At 47.0% G+C, this 22,677-nt stretch overlaps 1 protein-coding gene across 1 annotated transcript in view; it reads right to left on the minus strand.

The window, feature by feature from the left end:
• Positions 1 to 22,677, minus strand: part of LOC118399713 (plexin-B1-like) — a 224,498-nt gene that overhangs the window by 58,393 nt on the left and 143,428 nt on the right. Inside the window, 5 exon segments of the mRNA XM_052473962.1 lie at positions 4,972 to 5,072; positions 5,514 to 5,642; positions 13,779 to 13,961; positions 18,732 to 19,890; positions 20,067 to 20,159. Coding sequence (XP_052329922.1) covers positions 4,972 to 5,072; positions 5,514 to 5,642; positions 13,779 to 13,961; positions 18,732 to 19,880 — 1,562 coding nt within the window. The 5' untranslated portion in view covers positions 19,881 to 19,890; positions 20,067 to 20,159.

Consider the following 22,677-nt stretch of genomic DNA (forward strand, 5'->3'; position numbering starts at 1 on the left):
TGAATCGTGAAAGCTAACAGGTGGGCCACAAACAGGCAAATTATGGCACAGAGCGACATCTCAGAATGCACAATTAGTCAGTTGTTGTCAGGGCTATTGCACCAGACGATCACATCGGGCTCCACTCCTATCAGCTAAAAACAAGACGAAGCAACTCCAGTGGGCACATCGTCACCAACACTGGACAATTGAGGAGTGGAAACACATCGCCTGGTCCAACGAATCCAGGTTTCTGTGGCATCAAGCATCAGAGTCAGGACTTGGCGTAAGTAACATGAGTCCATGACCCCATCCTGCTTGCCAACGGTACAGGCTGGTGACGGTGGTGTAATGGTGTGGGGAATGCTTTCCTGGCTCACATTAGGTCCCTTGATAGCAATTGAGCAATGTTTCGATTCCCGAAGAATTCAGGCTGTTCTGGAGGCAAAGGTGGGTCCAACCCGGTACTAGATAGGTACCTAATAAACTGGTCACTGAGTGTAAATCATAATGTATACATACAATATATAATAGATGCATCATTACATTCACTATAGATACAAAAGTTGCTGACAGGTGTATAAAATCGAGCACACAGCCATGAAATCACCATAGGAAAACATTGGCAGTAGAATGGCCTTACTGAAGAGCTCCGTGACTTTCAACGTGGCACCGTCATAGGATGCCACCTTTCTAACAAGTCAGCTCGTCACATTTCTGCCCTGCTAGAGCTGACCCGGTCAACTGTAAGTGCCGATTTGAGAAGTGCAAACATCTAGGAGCAACAAAGGCTCATCCACAAAGTGGTAGGCCACACAAGTTCACAGAATGGGACCGTAGAGTGCTGAAGCGTGCAGCGCGTAAAAATTGTCTGTCCTCGGTTGCACCACTGACTACAGAGTTCCAAACTGCTTCTGGAAGCAACGTCAGCACAATAACTGTTTGTCGTGAGCTTCATGAAATAGGTTTACATGACTGAGCAGCCACAAACAAACCAGAAGCACCATGTACAATGCCAAGCATCGGCTGGTGTGGTGTAAAGCTCGCCGCCAATCAACTCTGGAGCAGTGGAAACGTGTTCTCTGTAGTGATGAATCACGCTTCACCATCTGGCAGTCCGACGGACGAATCTGGGCTTGGCGGATGGTAGGAGAACGCTACCTGCCCCGATGCATAGTGCCAATTGTAAAGTTTGGTGGAGGAGGAATAAATGGTCTGTGGCTGGTTTTCATGGTTTCTGGCTAGGCCCATTAGTTCAGTGAAGGGAAATCTTAACGATGTAGCATTCAATGACATTCTCAACGATTCTGTGTTTTCAACTTTGTGGCAACAATTTGGAGAAGGCCCTTTCCTGTTTCAGCGCACAAAGCAAGGTCCATACAGAAATAGTCTCTCAAGGTTTGTGTGGAAGAACTTGACTGGCCTGCACAGAGCCCTGACCTCAACGAATACCTTTGAGATTAATTGCAACGCTGACTGCAACCAGGCCTAAACGCCCAACATCAGTGCCCGACCTCACTAATGCTTGTGGCTGGATGGAAGCAAGTCCCCTCAGCAACGTTCCAACATCTAGTGGAAAACCTTCCCAGAAGAGTAGAGGCTGTTATAGCAGCAAAGGGGGCACCAACTCCATATTAATGCCCCTGATTTTGGAACAAGATGTTTGACGAGCAGGTGTCCACATAGTTTAGTTTAGTTTATTTTATTTTTACAGGGACAGTGCACATTAATCAACGTTTCAGTAAAAGTGCCGGTTTTAGCCAGCCGGCTAATTTTCAACCGCAGTCCCTGGGCAGGTTATTAAAAACAATTACAATATAGACAATAGCACCATAGACATAGCAACATAGCAACATAGGACAAGCAAGACATAGCATACAGACAGAGCAACATAGAACAAAAAGCAGCAAGACAAAATTCATAAAAGCAACAAAGTGTTTCCATACCTCACAAGCTACAGACAACATGGAAAGCGGCAACACACAGCTAGGGACCATGTTCACAAATCTGATTGACCTTTAGCCATGTCTTCAAGCATTTTGTGAAAGTGTGATATGTGGTGCAGTTATGTGTGTCTGATGGCAGTGTATTCCAGACATGGGAAGCTCTCACAGAGAATGCAGATTTACTAAAGGTGCTTTTCCTTAGGGGAACTATACAGTCACCTCTCATGGCAGACCTTGTGGATCTGCTGCCATATGTCTGGCATACATACATTTGGTAATGTAGTGTACATACAATGTACTATCAGCATAGCATACTGTTACAGAAATAGTACATACTTAGAATACACTGAGAGTACAAAACACAAGGAACACCTTCCTAATATTAAATGCCCTCAGAACAGCCTGAATTCATCAAGGCATGGACTCTACAAGGTGTCGAAAGCGTTTTCCAGGGATGTTGGCCTGTGTTCACTGCAATGCTTCCCACAGTTGGCTGGATGTCCTTTGGGTGGTAGACCATTCTTAAAACACACGGGAAACTGTAGAGCGTACAAAACCCAGCAGCATTGCAGTTCTTGACACAAACAGGTATGCCTGGCACCAACTACCATACCCCCAACTACCATACTCCCTTCAAAGGCACAGTATTTAACCTTGCCCATGGCACACATTTTATTTAACCTTTATTTAACGAGGAAAGTCAGTTAAGAACAAATGCTTATATTCAATGACGGCCTAGGAACAGTGGGTTAACTGCCTGTTCAAGGGCAGAACGACAGATTTGTACCTTGTCAGCTCGGGGATTCGAACTTGCAACCTTTCGGTTACTAGTCCAACGCTCTAACCACTAGGCTACCCTGACACAATTCATGTCTCAATTGTCTCAATCCTTATTTACCCTGTCTCCTCCCCTTCATCTACACTGATGTGAAGTGGATTTAACAAGTGACATCAAGGGATCATAGCTTTCACCTGGATTCATCTGGTCAGCCAATGTCATGGTATGAGCAGGTGTTCTTAATGTTTTGTACACTCAGTGTATATTATTATATAATGTAATGGATACATAATTGTCTTTACATCATAACACTATAGCACAGGAGGGGGAGAGAGTGGGAAACAGAGGGAGGGGGAGTGAGGGAGAGGGGAAATGGAGAGTCCGAGGGAGTTAGAATGGGAGGAGTAGAGGGGGGAGAAGGAAGTACGAGAAAGGAGGAAGAATGGGAGGAGGAGGAAGAGGAGGAAGAGAAGAGCAACATGGGAATTAGGGCCAAAGGGGTGATGGGAGAAATATACATTGACTGACTTTTCTTTTTTTTAATGAGACATCCTGATTGGTTTGAAATGGAGAAGAAAATAAGAAAATGTGAAAGGAAGACAGAAATAACAGAGAGAGGGGAGGGAGAGACAGGTGGTCAAGGTGCAGGACAAGAAGGGAGACACGAGGGGGATACGAGGGGGACACGAGGGGGATACGAGGATGAGGGAGAGAGGAACAGATGGTAGTGATCCTGCTGAGTAAACAATTAACTGAAGCTTTTAAGATGACTTGGCAAAATCTGGTCAGAACAAGGAGCTGTGCCAGCATTCTATGTTGTTGTTGCTGGGCCGATCACTTCCTCGTATGTTGTTGCTGGGCCGATCACTTCCTCGTATGTTGTTGCTGGGCCGATCACTTCCTCGTATGTTGTTGCTGGGCCGATCACTTCCTCGTATGTTGTTGCTGGGCCGATCACTTCCTCGTATGTTGTTGCTGGGCCGATCACTTCCTCGTATGTTGTTGCTGGGCCGATCACTTCCTCGTATGTTGTTGCTGGGCCGATCACTTCCTCGTATGTTGTTGCTGGGCCGATCACTTCCTCGTATGTTGTTGCTGGGCCGATCACTTCCTCGTATGTTGTTGCTGGGCGATCACTGTTGTTGCTGCTGGGCCGATCACTTCCTCGTATGTTGTTGCTGGGCCGATCACTTCCTCGTATGTTGTTGCTGGGCCGATCACTTCCTATGTTGTTGCTGGGCCGATGTTGTTGCTGGGCCGATCACTTCCTCGTATGTTGTTGCTGGGCTGATCACTTCCTCGTATGTTGTTGCTGGGCTGATCACTTCCTCGTATGTTGTTGCTGGGCCGATCACTTCCTCGTATGTTGTTGCTGGGCTGATCACTTCCTCGTATGTTGTTGCTGGGCTGATCACTTCCTCGTATGTTGTTGCTGGGCTGATCACTTCCTCGTATGTTGTTGCTGGGCCAACCAATTACTTCCTAGTATGTTGTTTATGTGCTTAGTTGTGAGTGTATGGAGAAAAGCCTGGGTTTGGCTACTGTAGCTACTACTCAAACGATTGCCCACTTAAATAAAGGTTAAATAAAATTAAATGATGCACATTGCAGAAATCGCTCTACCATATCCTGGTTGCTAAAATTCTAATAGTTTGCCTAATTTCAGTTTATGTGACAAAACAAGCAAGTATAATGTAGAGAATCATTCTACCATCTAAACCGCTGTGAAATATATTTTGCATAACCAACAATATTGTATTTCCAGCTGTTTGAAGCTGGTGTACAAAACCGAAAGTTAGATACAAAAACTAAACTTAAAAAACGGAAAGCATAGCGAACATAGAACAGACCGACTGCTTCCTATACGTGCTTTTAATGAGAATAACCAATCTATAACTCACTTTTCTATGTGAATTTTGTCAGGTCGTCCAAAAAGTTACATATTGTATAGTAGCCTTAAAACACAAGCAATACCTATGACTATCTACTGTATTTGACATCATTTCTCACATACGCCAGCATGAGAGGTACCACAAACACAGTCTCTGACTGCGTTGTGCCCAGCCGTAATATCTAGGGCCCAGAGTTTTCCTAGGCCACTTGACCTGAACAGGGAAACCTCTGGCTCTAGTTTGATATGTTGACCCTTTAACCAGGGCCAGGGTTGGGCGGATTACTTAAATGTAATTGGTTACGGATTACATATGACTTGACAATAAAAGTAATTAGTTAGCTAATCCATTGGATTACTCAGAATTAGTGGCTTACCTCCCCTCCAGGACACACCATCCACAGTAGGGGTCATGGGCAGACAGACAGGCTTGGCAGTCCAGATGTTCATGGCACTCAGCCACTGGCCTCTTCTGGAGCTATGGCCACAACAAAACAACAGGCAATATTCAGTCATTATGTGCAATGCATGGTAAACAATGAGACCCATTTCGGACACAGAATTATTGGCCAAAACTGTTGCCACTTACCTGATCGATAAAAAGATTGGATAGAAATAAAGCAATGTGGTGAAAATGTTGTAGAGTCTATGAGGACTTTGCATGAAGCCATTACTATAAACTGAACCTCGTCTCAATAGAGCCGTGGACGAGATTACTAAAAACGAAAAAAGAGACTTGTTTCAGAGACACAGTCGTTGGCCACTGTGCCGTTGTGAAGGGAAGAAATTAAAGTTGTCGTGTTGGTAGTGTACTGTTGGTGTCAGAAGTGGGATTCATGTGTGTCAAACTGCCAATGAGCAGAGAACTTGGCAGGACAGCACCAACAAACAGATCTAGGACCAGGCTAGTGTACTGTACCATGGTGGACGTCATGATGAAAAGGTGCTCCTCAGACTGATCCAGGAGCAGGTCTGAGCTGATGGCCGCGTTGGCCTGGATGGAGACGACGGCGTACTCCTCCACCTCACCGTTAGGGCCCAGAAACACCTGCAAAACAAACATTCAAATGGTTAAGAAACCTATTAGGTACATTTAATTAAAGCAAACTGATAAAGGAGTAGGCTCACTCGTATGAAAGGAAAACATGCACACAGTGCTCCAATAGGGTTAGCCCAATTTAGGGAATTGTCAAGTGGGATCATTAGTTTTATTGAACCTTTAATTAACCAGGCAAGTCAGTTATGAACAAATTCTTATTTACAATGACAGCCTACACTGGCCAACCCAGACCACACTGGGCCAAATTGAGCCTGGATTCGAACCAGGGTGTCTGTGGTGATGCCTCTAGCACTGAGATGCACTGCCTTAGAATGTTGTGCCACTCGGGGGCCTAATCATTAGCGAGGATCGCTACAATATTATAGAAGTTTGAGAAACCCTGATCTAGAGGAGTAGAAGAAGTTAATTTACTCGCTAAAATGCCTTCAGAATGTGGTTCTTATGATCAAACACCCCCTTCACCTACTTGGCCTTCTCATTACCAAAACTTCAAAAAATCTCTAATTGGTAAAAAGTCAGATTTAATTGTAATATTTAAATATTTAAGGTTTCAGTGTTCTGTTTAACTCAGGCCTTTTCAATAGGGGAGCAAGGTAAACAAATATTTGAAATGGATTTGTATATTACTTTTTGCACTGTTACGGTAATGAGAATTGGGTGTAAATTGTGGTAAAATGTATTATATCTGATCAAAAAACATAATAATAATGATATAGATAAGTACAGATCCTAATCTCAGTGTTCCTAGAGGGCATTTCATGAAAAATTACCAGAGAAATTTGGGGTCAAATGTCAGTTTCATGAGAATGACCCACTCTGACCCTGCGCCATCCACTAGAATAGGATTATCTCATCATGGCAAATTACTGGCGCATATCTCACCCTTGCAATCCCATCATCTGTTAGTGGCATTGTCTGAACACACACACACAGTACAGAACACAAACTCTGGGTTGAGCACACACACCCACACATTCTGTGTCTAATTCACCTTATATGAAATTGCATTGATGGCCAATACAATCAATTGATTTCCCCAATACCAACTCTGTAATAGTTAGAGCTCACTGCTAATTCACCTAGCAGGTGTCAGTCATGTGCAGACCTTGGTTCAAATACATGTGTATTTAGGTATTTGTTATTTAAAATACTTCCATTCTTTTTATTTTCAAATAACGTGGTGCCGAATAAACTACTTCTATTAAAAGTATTAGAACATATTTAAGTATTTACCTATTAATAGCTTACTATTTGAAACTATTTTCAAATACATTATTTCAAATACCCTAGGACCAAACAGACCAGGGTTGAAATGCATGGGAGTATTTCATAAAAATAAAAAAAATAAAAATACACTTGTCGATGCATTTGAATATTTTCAAATACATGCCAATACTTCGTAAGTGTATTCCCAAATACATCCCAATATTCAACTAATACATATATTTTTTTAACTACGCATTAATACTTAGCGATTGAAATAGTATTTGAACCCAGATCTGATCATGTGCTGTAATATGCTACGTCCCAGAGGCATTCTGTATATAGTCTGGGACTACAGTAAGAGGGACAGTAGCAACAATGAGTGAGAGAGTCATCATTCATCTGGTGACCGTGACATTCACACAATTCGGTAGTGTGTATGCATGCGTGTATGTGTGTATGCGTGTGTGTATGCATGCATACGTATGTGTGTTTATGCGTATTTATGCGTATTTATGTGTATTTGTGTATACACATATACGCATAAACACACATACGTATGCATGCATACACACATACGCATGTGTGTTTATGCGTATGTGTGTATGCATGTGTGTATGCGTGCGTGTATGTGTGTATGCGTGTGTGTATGCGTGCGTGTATGTGTGTATGCGTGCGTGTATGTGTGTATGCGTGCGTGTATGTGTGTATGCGTGTGTGTATGCGTGTATGCGTGCGTGTATGTGTGTATGCGTGCGTGTATGTGTGTATGCGTGCGTGTATGCGTGCGTGTATGCGTGTGTGTATGCGTGTATGCGTGCGTGTATGCGTGCGTGTATGTATGCGTGTATGTGCGTATGCGTGTATGCGTGCGTGTGCGCGTATGCGTGCGTGTGTGTGCGTGTATGCGTGTATGCGTGCATGCGTGCGTGTATGCGTGCGTGTATGCGTGCGTGTATGCGTGCGTGTATGCGTGCGTGTATGCGTGCGTGTATGCGTGTATGCGTGCGTGTATGTGTGTGTGTATGCGTGTATGTGTGTATGCGTGCATGCGTGCGTGTATGTATGCGTGTATGTGCGTATGCGTGCGTGTATGTGCGTATGCGTGCGTGTATGTGCGTATGCGTGCGTGTATGTGCGCATGCGTGCGTGTATGTGCGCATGCGTGCGTGTATGTGCGCATGCGTGCGTGTATGTGCGCATGCGTGCGTGTATGTGCGCATGCGTGCGTGTATGTGCGCGTGTATGCGTGCGTGTATGCGTGCGTGTATGTGCGCGTGTGTGCGTGCGTGTATGTGCGTGTATGTGTGTGTGTGTGTGCGTGCGTGTGTGTGTGTGTATGCGTGCGTGTATGCGTGCGTGTATGTGTGTATGCGTGCGTGTATGTGTGTATGTGTGTATGCGTGCGTGTATGCGTGTGTGTATGCGTGCGTGTATGTGTGTGTGCGTGCGTGTATGTGTGTATGCGTGCGTGTATGCGTGTATGCGTGCGTGTATGTGTGTATGCGTGCGTGTATGTGTGTATGCGTGCGTGTATGTGCGTGTATGCGTGCGTGTATGCGTGCGTGTATGTGCGTATGCGTGCGTGTATGTGTGTATGCGTGCGTGTATGTGCGTATGCGTGCGTGTATGTGCGTATGTGTGCGTGTATGCGTGCGTGTATGCGTGCGTGTATGCGTGCGTGTATGTGTGTATGCGTGCGTGCGTGTATGCGTGCGTGTATGTGTGTATGCGTGCGTGTATGCGTGCGTGTATGCGTGTATGCGTGCGTGGATGTGTGCGTGTGTGCGTGCGTGTATGCGTGCGTGTATGTGTGTATGCGTGCGTGTATGTGTGTGTGTGTGCGTGCGTGTATGTGTGTATGCGTGCGTGTATGTGTGTATGCGTGCGTGTATGCGTGTGTGCGTGCGTGTATGTGTGTATGCGTGCGTGCATGTGTGTATGCGTGCGTGTATGTGTGTATGCGTGCGTGTATGCGGGTATGCGTGCGTGTATGCGTGCGTGTATGCGTGCGTGTATGCGTGCGTGCGTGTATGCGTGCGTGCGTGCGTGCGTGTATGCGTGTGTGTATGTGTGTATGCGTGCGTGTATGTGTGTATGCGTGCGTGTATGTGTGTATGCGTGCGTGTATGTGTGTATGTGTGTGTATGCGTGCGTGTATGCGTGTGTGCGTGCGTGTATGTGTGTATGCGTGCATGTGTGTATGCGTGCGTGTGTATGCGTGCATGTGTGCGTGCGTGTATGCGTGCGTGCGTGCGTGCGTGTGCGTGCGTGCATGCGTGTATGCGTGCGTGTATGCGTGTATGCGTGCGTGTATGTGTGCGTGTATGCGTGCGTGTATGTGTGTGTATGCGTGCATGTATGCGTGTGTGCGTGCGTGCGTGTATGCGTGTGTGCGTGCGTGTATGCGTGCGTGTGCGTGCGTGTATGCGTGTGTGTGTGCGTGTGTGCGTGCGTGCGTGCATGTGTGTATGCGTGCGTGCATGTGTGTATGCGTGCGTGCATGTGTGTATGCGTGCGTGCATGTGTGTATGCGTGCGTGCATGTGTGTATGCGTGCGTGCATGTGTGTGTGCGTGCGTGCATGTGTGTGTGTGTGCGTGCATGTGTGTGCGTGCGTGCATGTGTGTGTGTGCATGCGTGTATGTGTGCATGTGTGCGTGCATGTGTGCATGCGTGCGTGCATGTGTGTATGCGTGCGTGCATGTGTGTATGCGTGCGTGCATGTGTGTATGCGTGCGTGTATGCGTGCGTGTATGCGTGCGTGTATGCGTGTGTATGCGTGCGTGTGTGCGTGCATGCGTGTATGCGTGCGTGCATGCGTGCGTGCGTGCGTGCGTGTATGCGTGCGTGTATGCGTGCGTGTATGCGTGCGTGCGTGCGTGCGTGCGTGCGTGCGTGTATGCGTGCGTGCATGCGTGTGTGCGTGCGTGTATGCGTGCGTGCATGCGTGCGTGCATGCGTGTGTGTATGCGTGCATGCGTGCGTGCATGTGTGTATGCGTGCGTGCATGTGTGTATGCGTGCGTGCATGTGTGTATGCGTGCGTGCATGTGTGTATGCGTGCGTGCATGTGTGTGTGTATGCGTGCGTGCATGTGTGTGTGTATGCGTGCGTGCATGTGTGTGTGTATGCGTGCGTGCATGTGTGTGTGTTTGCGTGCGTGCATGTGTGTATGCGTGCGTGCATGTGTGTGTGTATGCGTGCGTGCATGTGTGTATGCGTGCGTGCATGCGTGTATGCGTGCGTGCATGTGTGTATGCGTGCGTGCATGTGTGTATGCGTGCGTGCATGTGTGCATGCGTGCATGTGTGTATGCGTGCATGTGTGTATGCGTGCATGTGTGTATGCGTGCATGTGTGTATGCGTGCGTGCATGCGTGCGTGTATGTGTGTATGCGTGATAGTCTATGGAAAGACTATTTCTATTTAGAACGCCACATTTCTATTCTATGTAGAACTCTATGTAGAACTCTATGTAGAACTCTATGTAGAACTCTATGTAGAACTCTATGTAGAACTCTATGTAGAACTCTATGTAGAACTCTATGTAGAACTCTATGTAGAACTCTATGTAGAACTCTATGTAGAACTCTATGTAGAACTCTATGTAGAACTCTATGTAGAACTCTATGTAGAACTCTATGTAGAACTCTATGTAGAACTCTATGTAGAACTCTATTTAGAACTCTATTTAGAACTCTATTTAGAACTCTGCTGTTTTTGCATTTATTTGCCAGTCAGTGACGACTGTGCCCTGTATGCACACACTGTGTGAGACTCAAACACAAAACACTGAGTCATGGAGTCCTAGTTAGCCAGACATCATGAAGAACGGCCACATTGGCCAGTGTTGTTGTTATGTGGTCAGTGCGTAAAAATATTGTTAATGGGTGTCATTGTGCTCCCCTCCCTGCTCTGCTCCACCACACCCTGGTCACAACCGCAGCACAGCCATTGACAAAAATGAAACAAAGTGCTAATTGTTAGCGCTAGTCACTATTCCCAATGAGAGTCTGGGAGTGAGAGAACTTGCTGTTACTAAATACTCTGATGCGGCTTCCTTGCCTTCACTGACAGTGACAGTTGAACGGACTTGATGGGTTTTTACCAAGGCAGCAAGTTTAAACTACTGAGATGTCCCCTATGAGCCCCTGCTACATAACCCACTCAAATTCACATGTCTGGGTGATATAAACTCAACCCTTTGGCACTAATGCATTTCAAGACCATATTTGAAGTGGGTTGTTTTTGTATTTTCCCAAGCCCTCTGTGTGTATCACTACCATGTTATGTTAACCCAAGCCCCCTGTGTGTATCACTACCATGTTATGTTAACCCAAGCCCTCTGTGTGTATCACTACCATGTTATGTTAACCCAAGCCCTCTGTGTGTATCACTGCCATGTTATGTTAACCCAAGCCCCCTGTGTGTATCACTACCATGTTATGTTAACCCAAGCCCTTTGTGTGTATCACTACCATGTTATGTTAACCCAAGCCCTCTGTGTGTATCACTACCATGTTGTTAACCCAAGCCCTCTGTGTGTATCACTACCATGTTATGTTAACCCAAGCCCCCTGTGTGTATCACTACCATGTTATGTTAACCCAAGCCCCCTGTGTGTATCACTACCATGTTATGTTAACCCAAGCACTCTGTGTGTATCACTACCATGTTATGTTAACCCAAGCCCTCTGTGTGTATCACTACTCTGTTAACCCAACCCCCTGTGTGTATCACTACCATGTTATGTTAACCCAAGCCCCCTGTGTGTATCACTACCATGTTATGTTAACCCAAGCCCCTGTGTGTATCACTACCATGTTATGTTAACCCAAGCCCCTGTGTGTATCACTACCATGTTATGTTAACCCAAGCCCTCTGTGTGTATCACTACCATGTTATGTTAACCCAAGCCCTCTGTGTGTATCACTACTCTGTTAACCCAAGCCCTCTGTGTGTATCACTACCATGTTATGTTAACCCAAGCCCCCTGTGTGTATCACTACTCTGTTAAACCAAGCCCTCTGTGTGTATCACTACCATGTTAGGTTAACCCAAATGTGTGTTATCCCCCTCTATTATTATCACAGGGTGTCGTCGTCTATATCCGAGGCCGGTACAGGGTGTCGTCTATATCCGAGACCGGTACAGGGTGTCGTCTATATCCGAGACCGGTACAGGGTGTCGTCTATATCCGAGGCCGGTACAGGGTGTCGTCTATATCAGAGGCCGGTACAGGGTGTCGTCTATATCAGAGCCTGGTACAGGGTGTCGTCTATATCCGAGGCCGGTACAGGGTGTCGTCTATATCAGAGGCCGGTACAGGGTGTCGTCTATATCAGAGGCCGGTACAGGGTGTCGTCTATATCAGAGGCCGGTACAGGGTGTCGTCTATATCAGAGGCCGGTACAGGGTGTCGTCTATATCAGAGGCCGGTACAGGGTGTCGTCTATATCAGAGGCCGGTACAGGGTGTCGTCTATATCAGAGGCCGGTACAGGGTGTCGTCTATATCCGAGGCCGGTACAGGGTGTCGTCTATATCCGAGGCTGGTACAGGGTGTCGTCTATATCCGAGCCTGGTACAGGGTGTCGTCTATATCCGAGCCTGGTACAGGGTGTCGTCTATATCCGAGCCTGGTACAGGGTGTCGTCTATATCCGAGCCTGGTACAGGGTGTCGTCTATATCCGAGGCTGGTACAGGGTGTCGTCTATATCAGAGGCCGGTACAGGGTGGATGTAGGAATATCCCTCCTAGTGTGTATGATTAATAAAGTTGTCAGTCTATGCTGCCCATCTTCTATCAGTGCACTGGTTCATGTTGGCGCAACGCTGCCTTTCTCTGTTGTGGTTTACAAACAATACGTCTTACGAAAGAGGACAAAAAGAATAAATCAAGACGGGAAAGAAAGCAAGCGGTGAAAAATATATATAAGAACAGCCAAACAAAGGAGAGAAAGAGCAGATTTCTCATTGTCCATAACAGTACCAGTGTTATCTGCACATCCAGGGAAAATCAAACACACCCAGAGCCACTTAAGGACAGATGCATTAGTTCGTTACCTGGTCCGGTTGGTCCGGTTTGCTCTAGCTATTATTTCTGGAGTGTTGACTTCAGTCTGCGTACTATGGAAGGGTAAAAGTTCTGATCTCTGGCATACGTACTTATTTGTCTGTCTGGCTAGTTTTCTGTGAATATGTCTAGATCTACATAGAGGCTGAGCTGAGGTTATTCAGCGATTATTAAAGGCTCACTTAATGCAATGGAATGTACTGGAAATGTACCGTATACAAAATGTATTGTATAACATACAAGACACAGAAACTCCCAGCATAGAACATGTCCAGTTTTAAAGGTGAGGACACCTTCCTAATATTGAGTTACACTCCCTTTTCCCCTCAGAACAGCCTCAATTCGTCTAGGCATGGACTCCACAAGGTGTCGAAAGTGTTCCACAGGGATGCTGGCCCATTTTGACTCCAATGCTTCCCACAGTTGTGTCAAGTTGGCTGAATGTCCTTTGGGTGGTGGACCATTCTTAATACACACAGGAAACTGTTGACCGTGAAAAACACAGGAGATTTGCCGTTCTTGACACAAACCGGTGTGCCTGGCACCTACTACCATACCCTGTTCAAAGGCACTTACATTTTTTGTCTTGCCTATTCACCCTCTGAATGGCACACATACACAATCCATGTCTCAATTTTCTCAAGGCATAAAAATCCTTCTTTAACCCGTCTCCTCCCCTTCATCTACACTGATGGAAGTGGGTTTAACAAGTGACATCAATAAAGGATCATCATTTTCACCTGGATTCACCTGGTCAGTCTGTCATGGAAAGAGCAGGTGTCCTTAATGTTTTGTACACTCAATATAAATCGCTCCAATAGTTTTACCATCTCAAATTGTCTCTACCTTGCGCAGGTTTCCCTTGGAATCCCCCAGGAAGGCGATTGTATGTCCCGCCCTCACGCTGACAGCCACGGCGGTGAGACGGGTGGATGGGCTGTCCAATATGGGCTCGGCTTCCACAGCCACCCGGCTGGCCATTGGACTGGGGGTGTGGTCTGAACCACATGGGTAGGCATCCAGAGTGTTCTATAATTCAAGAGGGAAATAATTAGAAAATTGATGTAATTTAGAGATGTATGGACACAATTTGTTAAATTAGGTGCAATTTATCAACTTCATTATGACAAATATTACCAGCTTATGAGTTCCTGCAACAAAAAACAATTGGGGTCAAAAAATAAACATTGGGATCTAACACTGTTGATAGGTACTTGTGTTGATGGTTTTATGTGGTGTTGGTGTATTGTTACTATTTGTAACAGAGTTTATGTTCACGGAACTAGAGCTAGCCTAGCATTACCACATCTTCATCCCTCTCACACACCTACTCCATCTCCCTTACATACACACACCCCCTCCTTCCCTCTCACACACACCCCCTCCCTCCCTCTCACACACACCCCCTCCCTCCCTCTCACACACACCCCCTCCCTCCCTCTCACACACACCCCCTCCCTCCCTCTCACACACACCCCCTCCCTCCCTCTCACACACACCCCCTCCCTCCCTCTCACACACCCCCCTCCCTCCCTCTCACACACCCCCCTCCCTCCCTCTCACACACACCCCTCCCTCCCTCTCACACACCCCCTCCCTCCCTCTCCATCCAGCTCCCTCCCTCCCACCCCTCCCTCCCTCCCTCTCACACACCCACTCCCTCCCTCTCACACACCCATTCCATCCATCTATCCATCCCTCCCTCCCTCACACACACCCCCCCTCCCTCTCACACCCCCCCCCTCCCTCCCTCTCACACACCCCTCCCTCCCTCTCACACACCCATTCCATCCATCTATCCATCCAGCTCCCTCCCTCACACACCCCCTCCCTCCCTCTCACACACCCCCTCCCATCCCTCTATCCATCAGCTCCCTCCCTCCCTCTCACACCCCCTCCCTCCCTCTCACACACCCCCTCCCTCCCTCTCACACACCCCTCCCTCCCTCTCACACCCCCTCCCTCCCTCTCACACACCCATTCCATCCATCTATCCATCCAGCTCCCTCCCTCACACACACCCCTCCCTCCCTCTCACACCCCCCTCCCTCACACACCCCCCTCCCTCCCTCACACACCCCTCCCTCCCTCTCACACACCCATTCCATCCATCTATCCATCCAGCTCCCTCCCTCACACACCCCTCCCTCCCTCTCACACACCCACTCCATCCATCTATCCATCCAGCTCCCTCCCTCTCACACACCCCCTCCCTCCCTCTCACACACCCCCTCCCTCCCTCTCACACACCCATTCCATCCATCTATCCATCCAGCTCCCTCCCTCTCACACCCCCCCTCCCTCCCTCTCACACACCCCCTCCCTCCATCTATCCATCCAGCTCCCTCCCTCTCACACACCCCCTCCCTCCCTCTCACACACCCCCTCCCTCTCTCACACACTCCCATTCCATCCATCTATCCATCCAGCTCCCTCCCTCTCACACACCCCCTCCCTCCCTCTCACACACCCTCCCTCCCTCCACACCCCTCCCACCCTTCCATCCATTTATCCATCTATCCATCCAGCTCCCTCCCTCACACACACCCCCTCCCTCTCACACACCCATTCCATCCATCTATCCATCCAGCTCCCTCCCAATTCAATTCAAGGGGCTTTATTGGCATGGGAAACATATGTTTACAGTGCCAAAGCAAGTGAAGTAGATAATATACAAAAGTGAAATAAACAATCAAAATGAACAGTAAACATTACACACAGTTCATTGTATGTATATATACAGTGTTGTAACAAATGTACAAATGGTTAAAGTACAAAAGGGAAAATAAATTAGCATAAATATGGGTTGTATTTACAATGGTGTTTGTTCTTCACTGGTTGCCCTTTTCTTGTGGCAACAGGTCACAAATCTTGCTGCTGTGATGGTACACTGGTATTTCAACCAACAGATATGGGAGTTTTTCAAAATTGGATTTGTTTTTGAATTCTTTGTGGATCTGTGTAATCTGAGGGAAATATGCGTCTCTAATATGGTCATACATTGGACAGCAGGTTAGGAAGTGCAGCTCAGTTTCCACCTCATTTTGTTGGCAGTGAGCACATAGCCCGTCTTCTCTTGAGAGCCATGTCTGCCTACGGCGGCCTTTCTCAATAGCGAGGCTATGCTCACTGAGTCTGTACATAGTCAAAGCTTTCCTTAATTTTGGGTCAGTCACAGTGGTCAGGTATTCTGCCACTGTGTCCTCTCTGTTTAGGGCCAAATAGCATTCTAGTTTGCTCTGTTTCTTTGTTCATTCTTTCCAATGTGTCAAGTAATTATCTTTTTGTTTTCTCATGATATGATTGGGTCTAATTGTGCTGCTGTCCTGGGGCTCTGTAGGGTGTGTTTGTGAACAGAGCCCCAGGACCAGCTTGCTTAGGGGACTCTTCTCCAGGTTCATCTCTCTGTAGGTGATGGCTTTGTTATGGAAGGTTTGTGAATCGCTTCCTTTTAGGTGGTTGTAGAATTTAACGGCTCTTTTCTGGATTTTGATCAATCGGTATCAGCCTAATTCTGCTCTGATTCAAGTTGGCTTGCACAGCACAAGGCTGCCCTGACTGCAACAGTGGGTCACAAACAGATGCTTGTGTCTGTTTGGAGTCAAGTTACTGAGGATATTTTTGCAGTGGACTCTGGGACTTTGTGGATTCTCAATGGAAGCAAGCAACTGGAGTTTGTCCCATTTTCTTCACCAATGTATGGTGAATGCTTTTCTCACAGGTGTAAAACAAGCCTACCAAAAGAGTGGAACTCATGGTCAGAGGAGGACTAGTTCCAGGGCTTGTATTGGCAGCATCACACCTTGCTTAGGACAAACTTTTGGGAAACAGTGAACCACTGATTTAGTGGATGCTGCTGAATTTTGTGTTCCTACGGTGATGGAGAACCACCCTGTTAGTGAAGAGCATAGAATGCCCTTGCTTGCGCTCGTTCTGAAGATCGGCAGTTTTAAACAGTGGAAGAGGTTCGGAAGTGGAAAAGGTGGGCATAGAGGCACTTCAGGCCATGGCTTGGCATCCCTGAAAGAGCCAGAGCCACCTAGGCAATCAAAGCTTTGTATCAGGGAAGGAACAGCAGTCAGAATCAGATGAAGATAAAGACCCCTTTTCCTTAGGAAGTATCTTCAAAATGGAGGATGTTTAGGATTGATCAATCGGTATCAGCCTATAGTTCTGGAACTACACACTGACGTGCATTATTATGGTGTTCTACGTTGTACACTGAGGATATTTTTGCAGAAATCTGCGTGCAGAGTTTCAATTTAGTGTTTGTCCCATTTTGTAAATTCTTGGTTGGTGAGCGAGCCCCAGACCTCAATACAACCATAAAGGGCAATGGGCTCTAATATTCAAGTATTTTTAGCCAGATCCTAATTAGTATGTTGAATTTTATGTTCCTTTTGATGGCATAGAATGCCCTTCCGCCCAATCTCTCTCAGATCGTTCACAGCTTTGTGAAAGTTACCTGTTGCGGTGATGTTTAGGCCTCCCTCTCAGTCACACACACACACACACACACACACACACACACACACACACACTTCTCATTTCCTCTCCCTTCCTCCCTGTCCCATCTGCTTCCCTGTTGCAATCTCCCTTGTTCCGGTGTCAGTGGTGGGTGACTTTATCCATCCTTGTCAGTCCTGGTTAAATGTGGCCCTCTCACTAAGGCCAATGTCACGATCGATTCCCCCCCCCTACAATCCTATTACATTATCCTACTGTGTCCCAAATGGCACCCTATTCCGTTTGTAATGCACTACTTTTGGAAGGGCCCATAGGGCTCTGGTCAAAAACAGTGCAATAAATAGGGAATAGGGTGCCATTTGGGACACGGGCCCACCACACTAATGTTCCCCGAGCCCATCAGAAGGTAAACAGCATTCAGGGGTCAGAGGTTAACACCTCTTCTGTGTCCTTTATGGGGTGTATCATTAAATAATATAATATATACACTGTGGCTCAGTGCCCACCCACTGAAGTCGGAGCGGTAGTCGTACACACACACCAGGGTCATTATGAGAAAGTAATCCAATGTAATTTCCCAAATAGAAGGATTACATTTGTCCATACTAAAATATAAAATTAAATTTCATAGAATTTCTAATATGGAGGTCACGTCGCAGAAGCTGAATGACCCTGGAAGCAACCAATCTAGTAGTAGAATTAGAGTAAATCCTAAAGACATTCTGACTTGTTAAGAAACAACATCTTTATTGGTATATGTAGATTAAATGCAGTTCCACTATTTTACAGTCCCCTATTTGCCTGGTAACTTAAAACATGGTGACAGCATACATGTTACATTATCATCACTTCCTAAGTCTAATTCTACCAATAGTTTTAAGTATCTTTATGTATTAATTGCACGCCGTGTAATTTACTAATAATTTGTCCAGATGAACAGGACAAATGCATAAAGCAGTAGCAGACGATAAAACAAGGATCATTTGGCATCCAAATAGTTACAAATTGTTAGATTTTTAGAAGCAAGCACTGGGAGGTACCCATTGTTGCCTCGTGACTTCCTCATAGTAGGTAGCCTAAATAGCAGCAATAAAAGGATTGCAAACTAAAGTGCTAAAATAAGGCAAGCAGTTTTCAAATACTATTCTAAATCATTTCCAATACTTCACCTAGGCTCGATTGGAACTAATAGAATAGTCGCAAAACGGCAAAACCTGTCCATCTGGCACTTCAGACAGGTTAAAGCAAACGCTAAAAGATTTGGAAAGATTACAAACACTAATTGAACCCAGGACCGAATAAAATAAGGACCTGGCAAGTCAATCTACTCACAGACGGCAGGTTGGCGCAGTTGGATTTGACTTCGTACTCGATGTAGGCCGCCTCCCCCCCTCCCTCGGCACGGCCGAACTGCGTGTAGCACAGGTCCCTGGTGGAGTTGATCCTCTGGTCCAGATCGTCCAGGTTAAACATGCAGAGAGCAGAGTCCTCACTGGGCCGTGTGGACGAGGTCTGATGTGTGGAGAACACCCCCAGGAGCACCTCGGCTTTCCCAGCTTCGCCCCCACTCCCCCTGGGTGGTAGACCAAGGCGGACAGCTTGGAGTAGGTTGTAGCTCTTACCGGCTGCCGAGCGACAGGCCAGAGGAACTTCCACATACGAGTAGTAGGCCTGGTCATCCAGGCAGACGCGCGACACGTAGGTGCGGTACTCGCGCGACTGGGACTTGAGGTCACGCCGGTAGAAGAGGAAGTAGACATGCTGGCGCTGGGCAAAGGAGGCCACGAAGTGGTGGTCGTACTCCGAGAGGCGGCCCGCCACCGATAGCTTTGCAGTTTCTTCGTAGGAAAACACGGGCTCCTGGACTAGGTTGCGCGTGGAGATAGGTGGGTGGCTGCTGGTGTAGCCGCGGCCCACAAAGAGCACGGGCTGACGGTCAGGGCGGGAGCGCACCACCAGGCCCACTGTGCTCACGTTGGGGTGGTTGGCTGCCACGTATTGCGTGTCCACAGGCCGCTCGGCTGAGAACAGCACCGTACCCACAGAGTCTAAACTCCGCTTCTGGCAGATGCCCTGGTTGACGCTGCCACATGTGATCAGTTCCATAGAGTAGGGGTCCACCAGCAGGAGCTTGTTGTGGTTGCTGGTGGGTCGCGCCTGTGGGCAGTTGCCCTCTGTGACGGGTGGAAGGCACTCACGGCTGTCCGTCATGGGTCCGGTGTCGAACTGGAGTTCGGCAGTCAGGTGGCGGTCCAGCTGGAAGAGGCGGTCCTGCGCCCCCACGTAGACACGTCCCACCGCAGGGTCCGGGTGCAGGGTCATGTGCTCAAAAAGGGTGTCGTTGCGGGTAAAGGTGGGGTAGGGGGAGGAGGCCCAGGCCAGGCCATAGGAGGGCCAGCCGGCAGCTAGCAGCAGCAACAGTACTGGGGCTGGGACCGCCACCAGGACTGACAAACCACGTCGCACCATCCCCGGAGGCATGGCAACCAATCTGGCAACCCAGGAGAGAAAGCAAGGGATTCACGCACTTCACAACCTAGATAGATAACATACTGTATATAGTTATGAGAAACATTAATATTCACATCATTTAACTTCAAGACATCAAATATACTGATAAACTACAGCTTATACCTAGATTAATGAATCAGAAAATGTTCCCCTCACCATTTGTTTCCAACAATGTGTTACAGAGGCATGTCACCCCTTGACCTCCCAGCAGCTTGGTTTGGTTAAAAACACCTCTCCTATGACACCAATCTGTAAAACAACGAGACAAACAGTTAATATCTCTGTAAACCAAGGAACACCCGTTCAAGTACAATTTGAAACCAATAACGCACTTCTACAACATAAAATGGTACAATCAAGCCACACGTCAAAAAACATTTTCCCCCGTCAGCGCATTTTCATGACAAATTGGAGAAAAAGCATCTCAAATTCGGCATGCAAAAGTCCAAATGACCCCCTAATATCACAAAAACAACACCCACTGCATTGTGTACTTTGCATTGCCCAAACACCTCGGGTTAACAACAAGTGTTAACACCAACACTCGTTACCCCAACACTAGCGTTAGCATGTTTCTTACTGAACAAATCCCTTCACGATGCAAACACAAACATAATGCAGAAATAGTCATTTAATCCTGCTCCCGAAGTTACACACGTGACCAACCAGGGTTCGTCTCCAGTGCTTTACCCGAATGAATGATCCTAAAGCCTAGACGTCTTGGGTAAATCTCATGTCTCAGGTAAGGTTACTCATCACCAAACCACCTCTATAACAATACTATAGTTGTGCACTGTGTTGTCTTGATAGTCTGACTAAATGGAGCTCATTGGAAAGCATTCAGTCAGACCTGCCTTGGCCCAACAACATCGTTTTCACTGGTCTAGGAAGCCCTTCTTAACACAAGCCAGGTCACACAGAGAACTTTCAGCACGCCAACTTTCAGCACGCCAACGTTCAGTACGCCAACGTTCAGTACGCCAACGTTCAGTACGCCAACGTTCAGTACGCCAACGTTCAGTACGCCAACGTTCAGTACGCCAACGTTCAGTACGCCAACGTTCAGTACGCCAACGTTCAGTACGCCAACGTTCAGTACGCCAACGTTCAGTACGCCAACGTTCAGTACGCCAACGTTCAGTACGCCAACGTTCAGTACACAAACTTTCAGCCCTCCCCATTGCTACGAGGCAATAGCACTTCATTTGAGCAGTCACTAACACCCCTGGATACTTTTATCACAGTCATTCCTGGCACCAACAAACTGAGTCTGTCTTAAAAGTCACCCTATTCCCTATTTATTGCACTACTTTTGACCATAGGGCACAGGTCAAAAGTAGTGCACTATATAGGGAATAGGGTGACATTTGGGACAAATCCTCTCTCCACTTCTCCCTCTCCATTAACTGACGGCGCCAGAGGCAAAGTCTCTCTTGATTGACGCCTTAGTTAGTGAAAATTACCAGAACATTCAAAACATGCAATCCAAACATTAAGTCGGGATTCAGATGGAAGAAAAGAGACACTGACAAACATGAGCCAAAATACAGACCCTCCCCTTTAACCTGGCGAAAGAACAACAAGAACCACAATAGAATCGCTGTAAAAGAACAAACCCTGCCCACCTGGCACACCAGGCAGGCTAAAGCAAACGCTAAAAGTATTTTAAAGATTTCATATGGTATTTGAGTCCAGATTTGTTTGTGAGCGTGACTCCTGTTTGACTTGGACATGATATAGGGGAACAGATGAATGGAGTGGTGATTAAATTCTCTTAGTTATCGAAATCGGATTTCCGCTCTAGGGGAAGTCGTTTTTTCCCCCGCTTTAGCCGGTGGGTTAGGTATCACTGTGTAAAAGGAGAGAGGTGAAAGCGGGTTAGGTATCACTGTGTAAAAGGAGAGAGGTGAAAGCGGGTTAGGTATCACTGTGTAAAAGGAGAGAGGTGAAAGCGGGTTAGGTATCACTGTGTAAAAGGAGAGAAGTGAAAGCGGGTTAGGTATCACTGTGTGAAAGGAGAGAAGTGAAAGGGTTAGGTATCACTGTGTGAAAGGAGAGAAGTGAAAGCGGGTTAGGTATCACTGTGTGAAAGGAGAGAAGTGAAAGCGGGTTAGGTATCACTGTGTGAAAGGAGAGAAGTGAAAGGGGTTAGGTATCACTGTGTGAAAGGAGAGAGGTGAAAGCGGGTTAGGTATCACTGTGTGAAAGGAGAGAGGTGAAAGCGGGTTAGGTATCACTGTGTGAAAGGAGAGAGGTGAAATTGTTAGGTATCACTGTGTGAAAGGAGAAGGTGAAAGCGGGTTAGGTATCACTGTGTGAAAGTAGAGAAGTGAAAGCGGGTTAGGTATCACTGTGTGAAAGTAGAGAAGTGAAAGGGGTTAGGTATCACTGTGTGAAAGGAGAGAAGTGAAAGCGGGTTAGGTATCACTGTGTGAAAGGAGAGAAGTGAAAGCGGGTTAGGTATCACTGTGTGAAAGGAGAGAAGTGAAAGCGGGTTAGGTATCACTGTGTGAAAGGAGAAAAGTGAAAGCGGGTTAGGTATCACTGTGTGAAAGGAGAAAAGTGAAAGCGGGTTAGGTATCACTGTGTGAAAGGAGAGAAGTGAAAGCGGTTAGGTATCACTGTGTGAAAGGAGAGAAGTGAAAGCGGGTTAGGTATCACTGTGTGAAAGGAGAGAGGTGAAAGCGGGTTAGGTATCACTGTGTGAAAGGAGAGAGGTGAAAGCCTTAGGTATCACTGTGTGAAAGGAGAGAGGTGAATGCGGGTT

The sequence above is a fragment of the Oncorhynchus keta genome, chromosome 21 (genome assembly GCF_023373465.1).
Source record: "Oncorhynchus keta strain PuntledgeMale-10-30-2019 chromosome 21, Oket_V2, whole genome shotgun sequence".
NCBI lineage: Eukaryota > Metazoa > Chordata > Actinopteri > Salmoniformes > Salmonidae > Oncorhynchus > Oncorhynchus keta.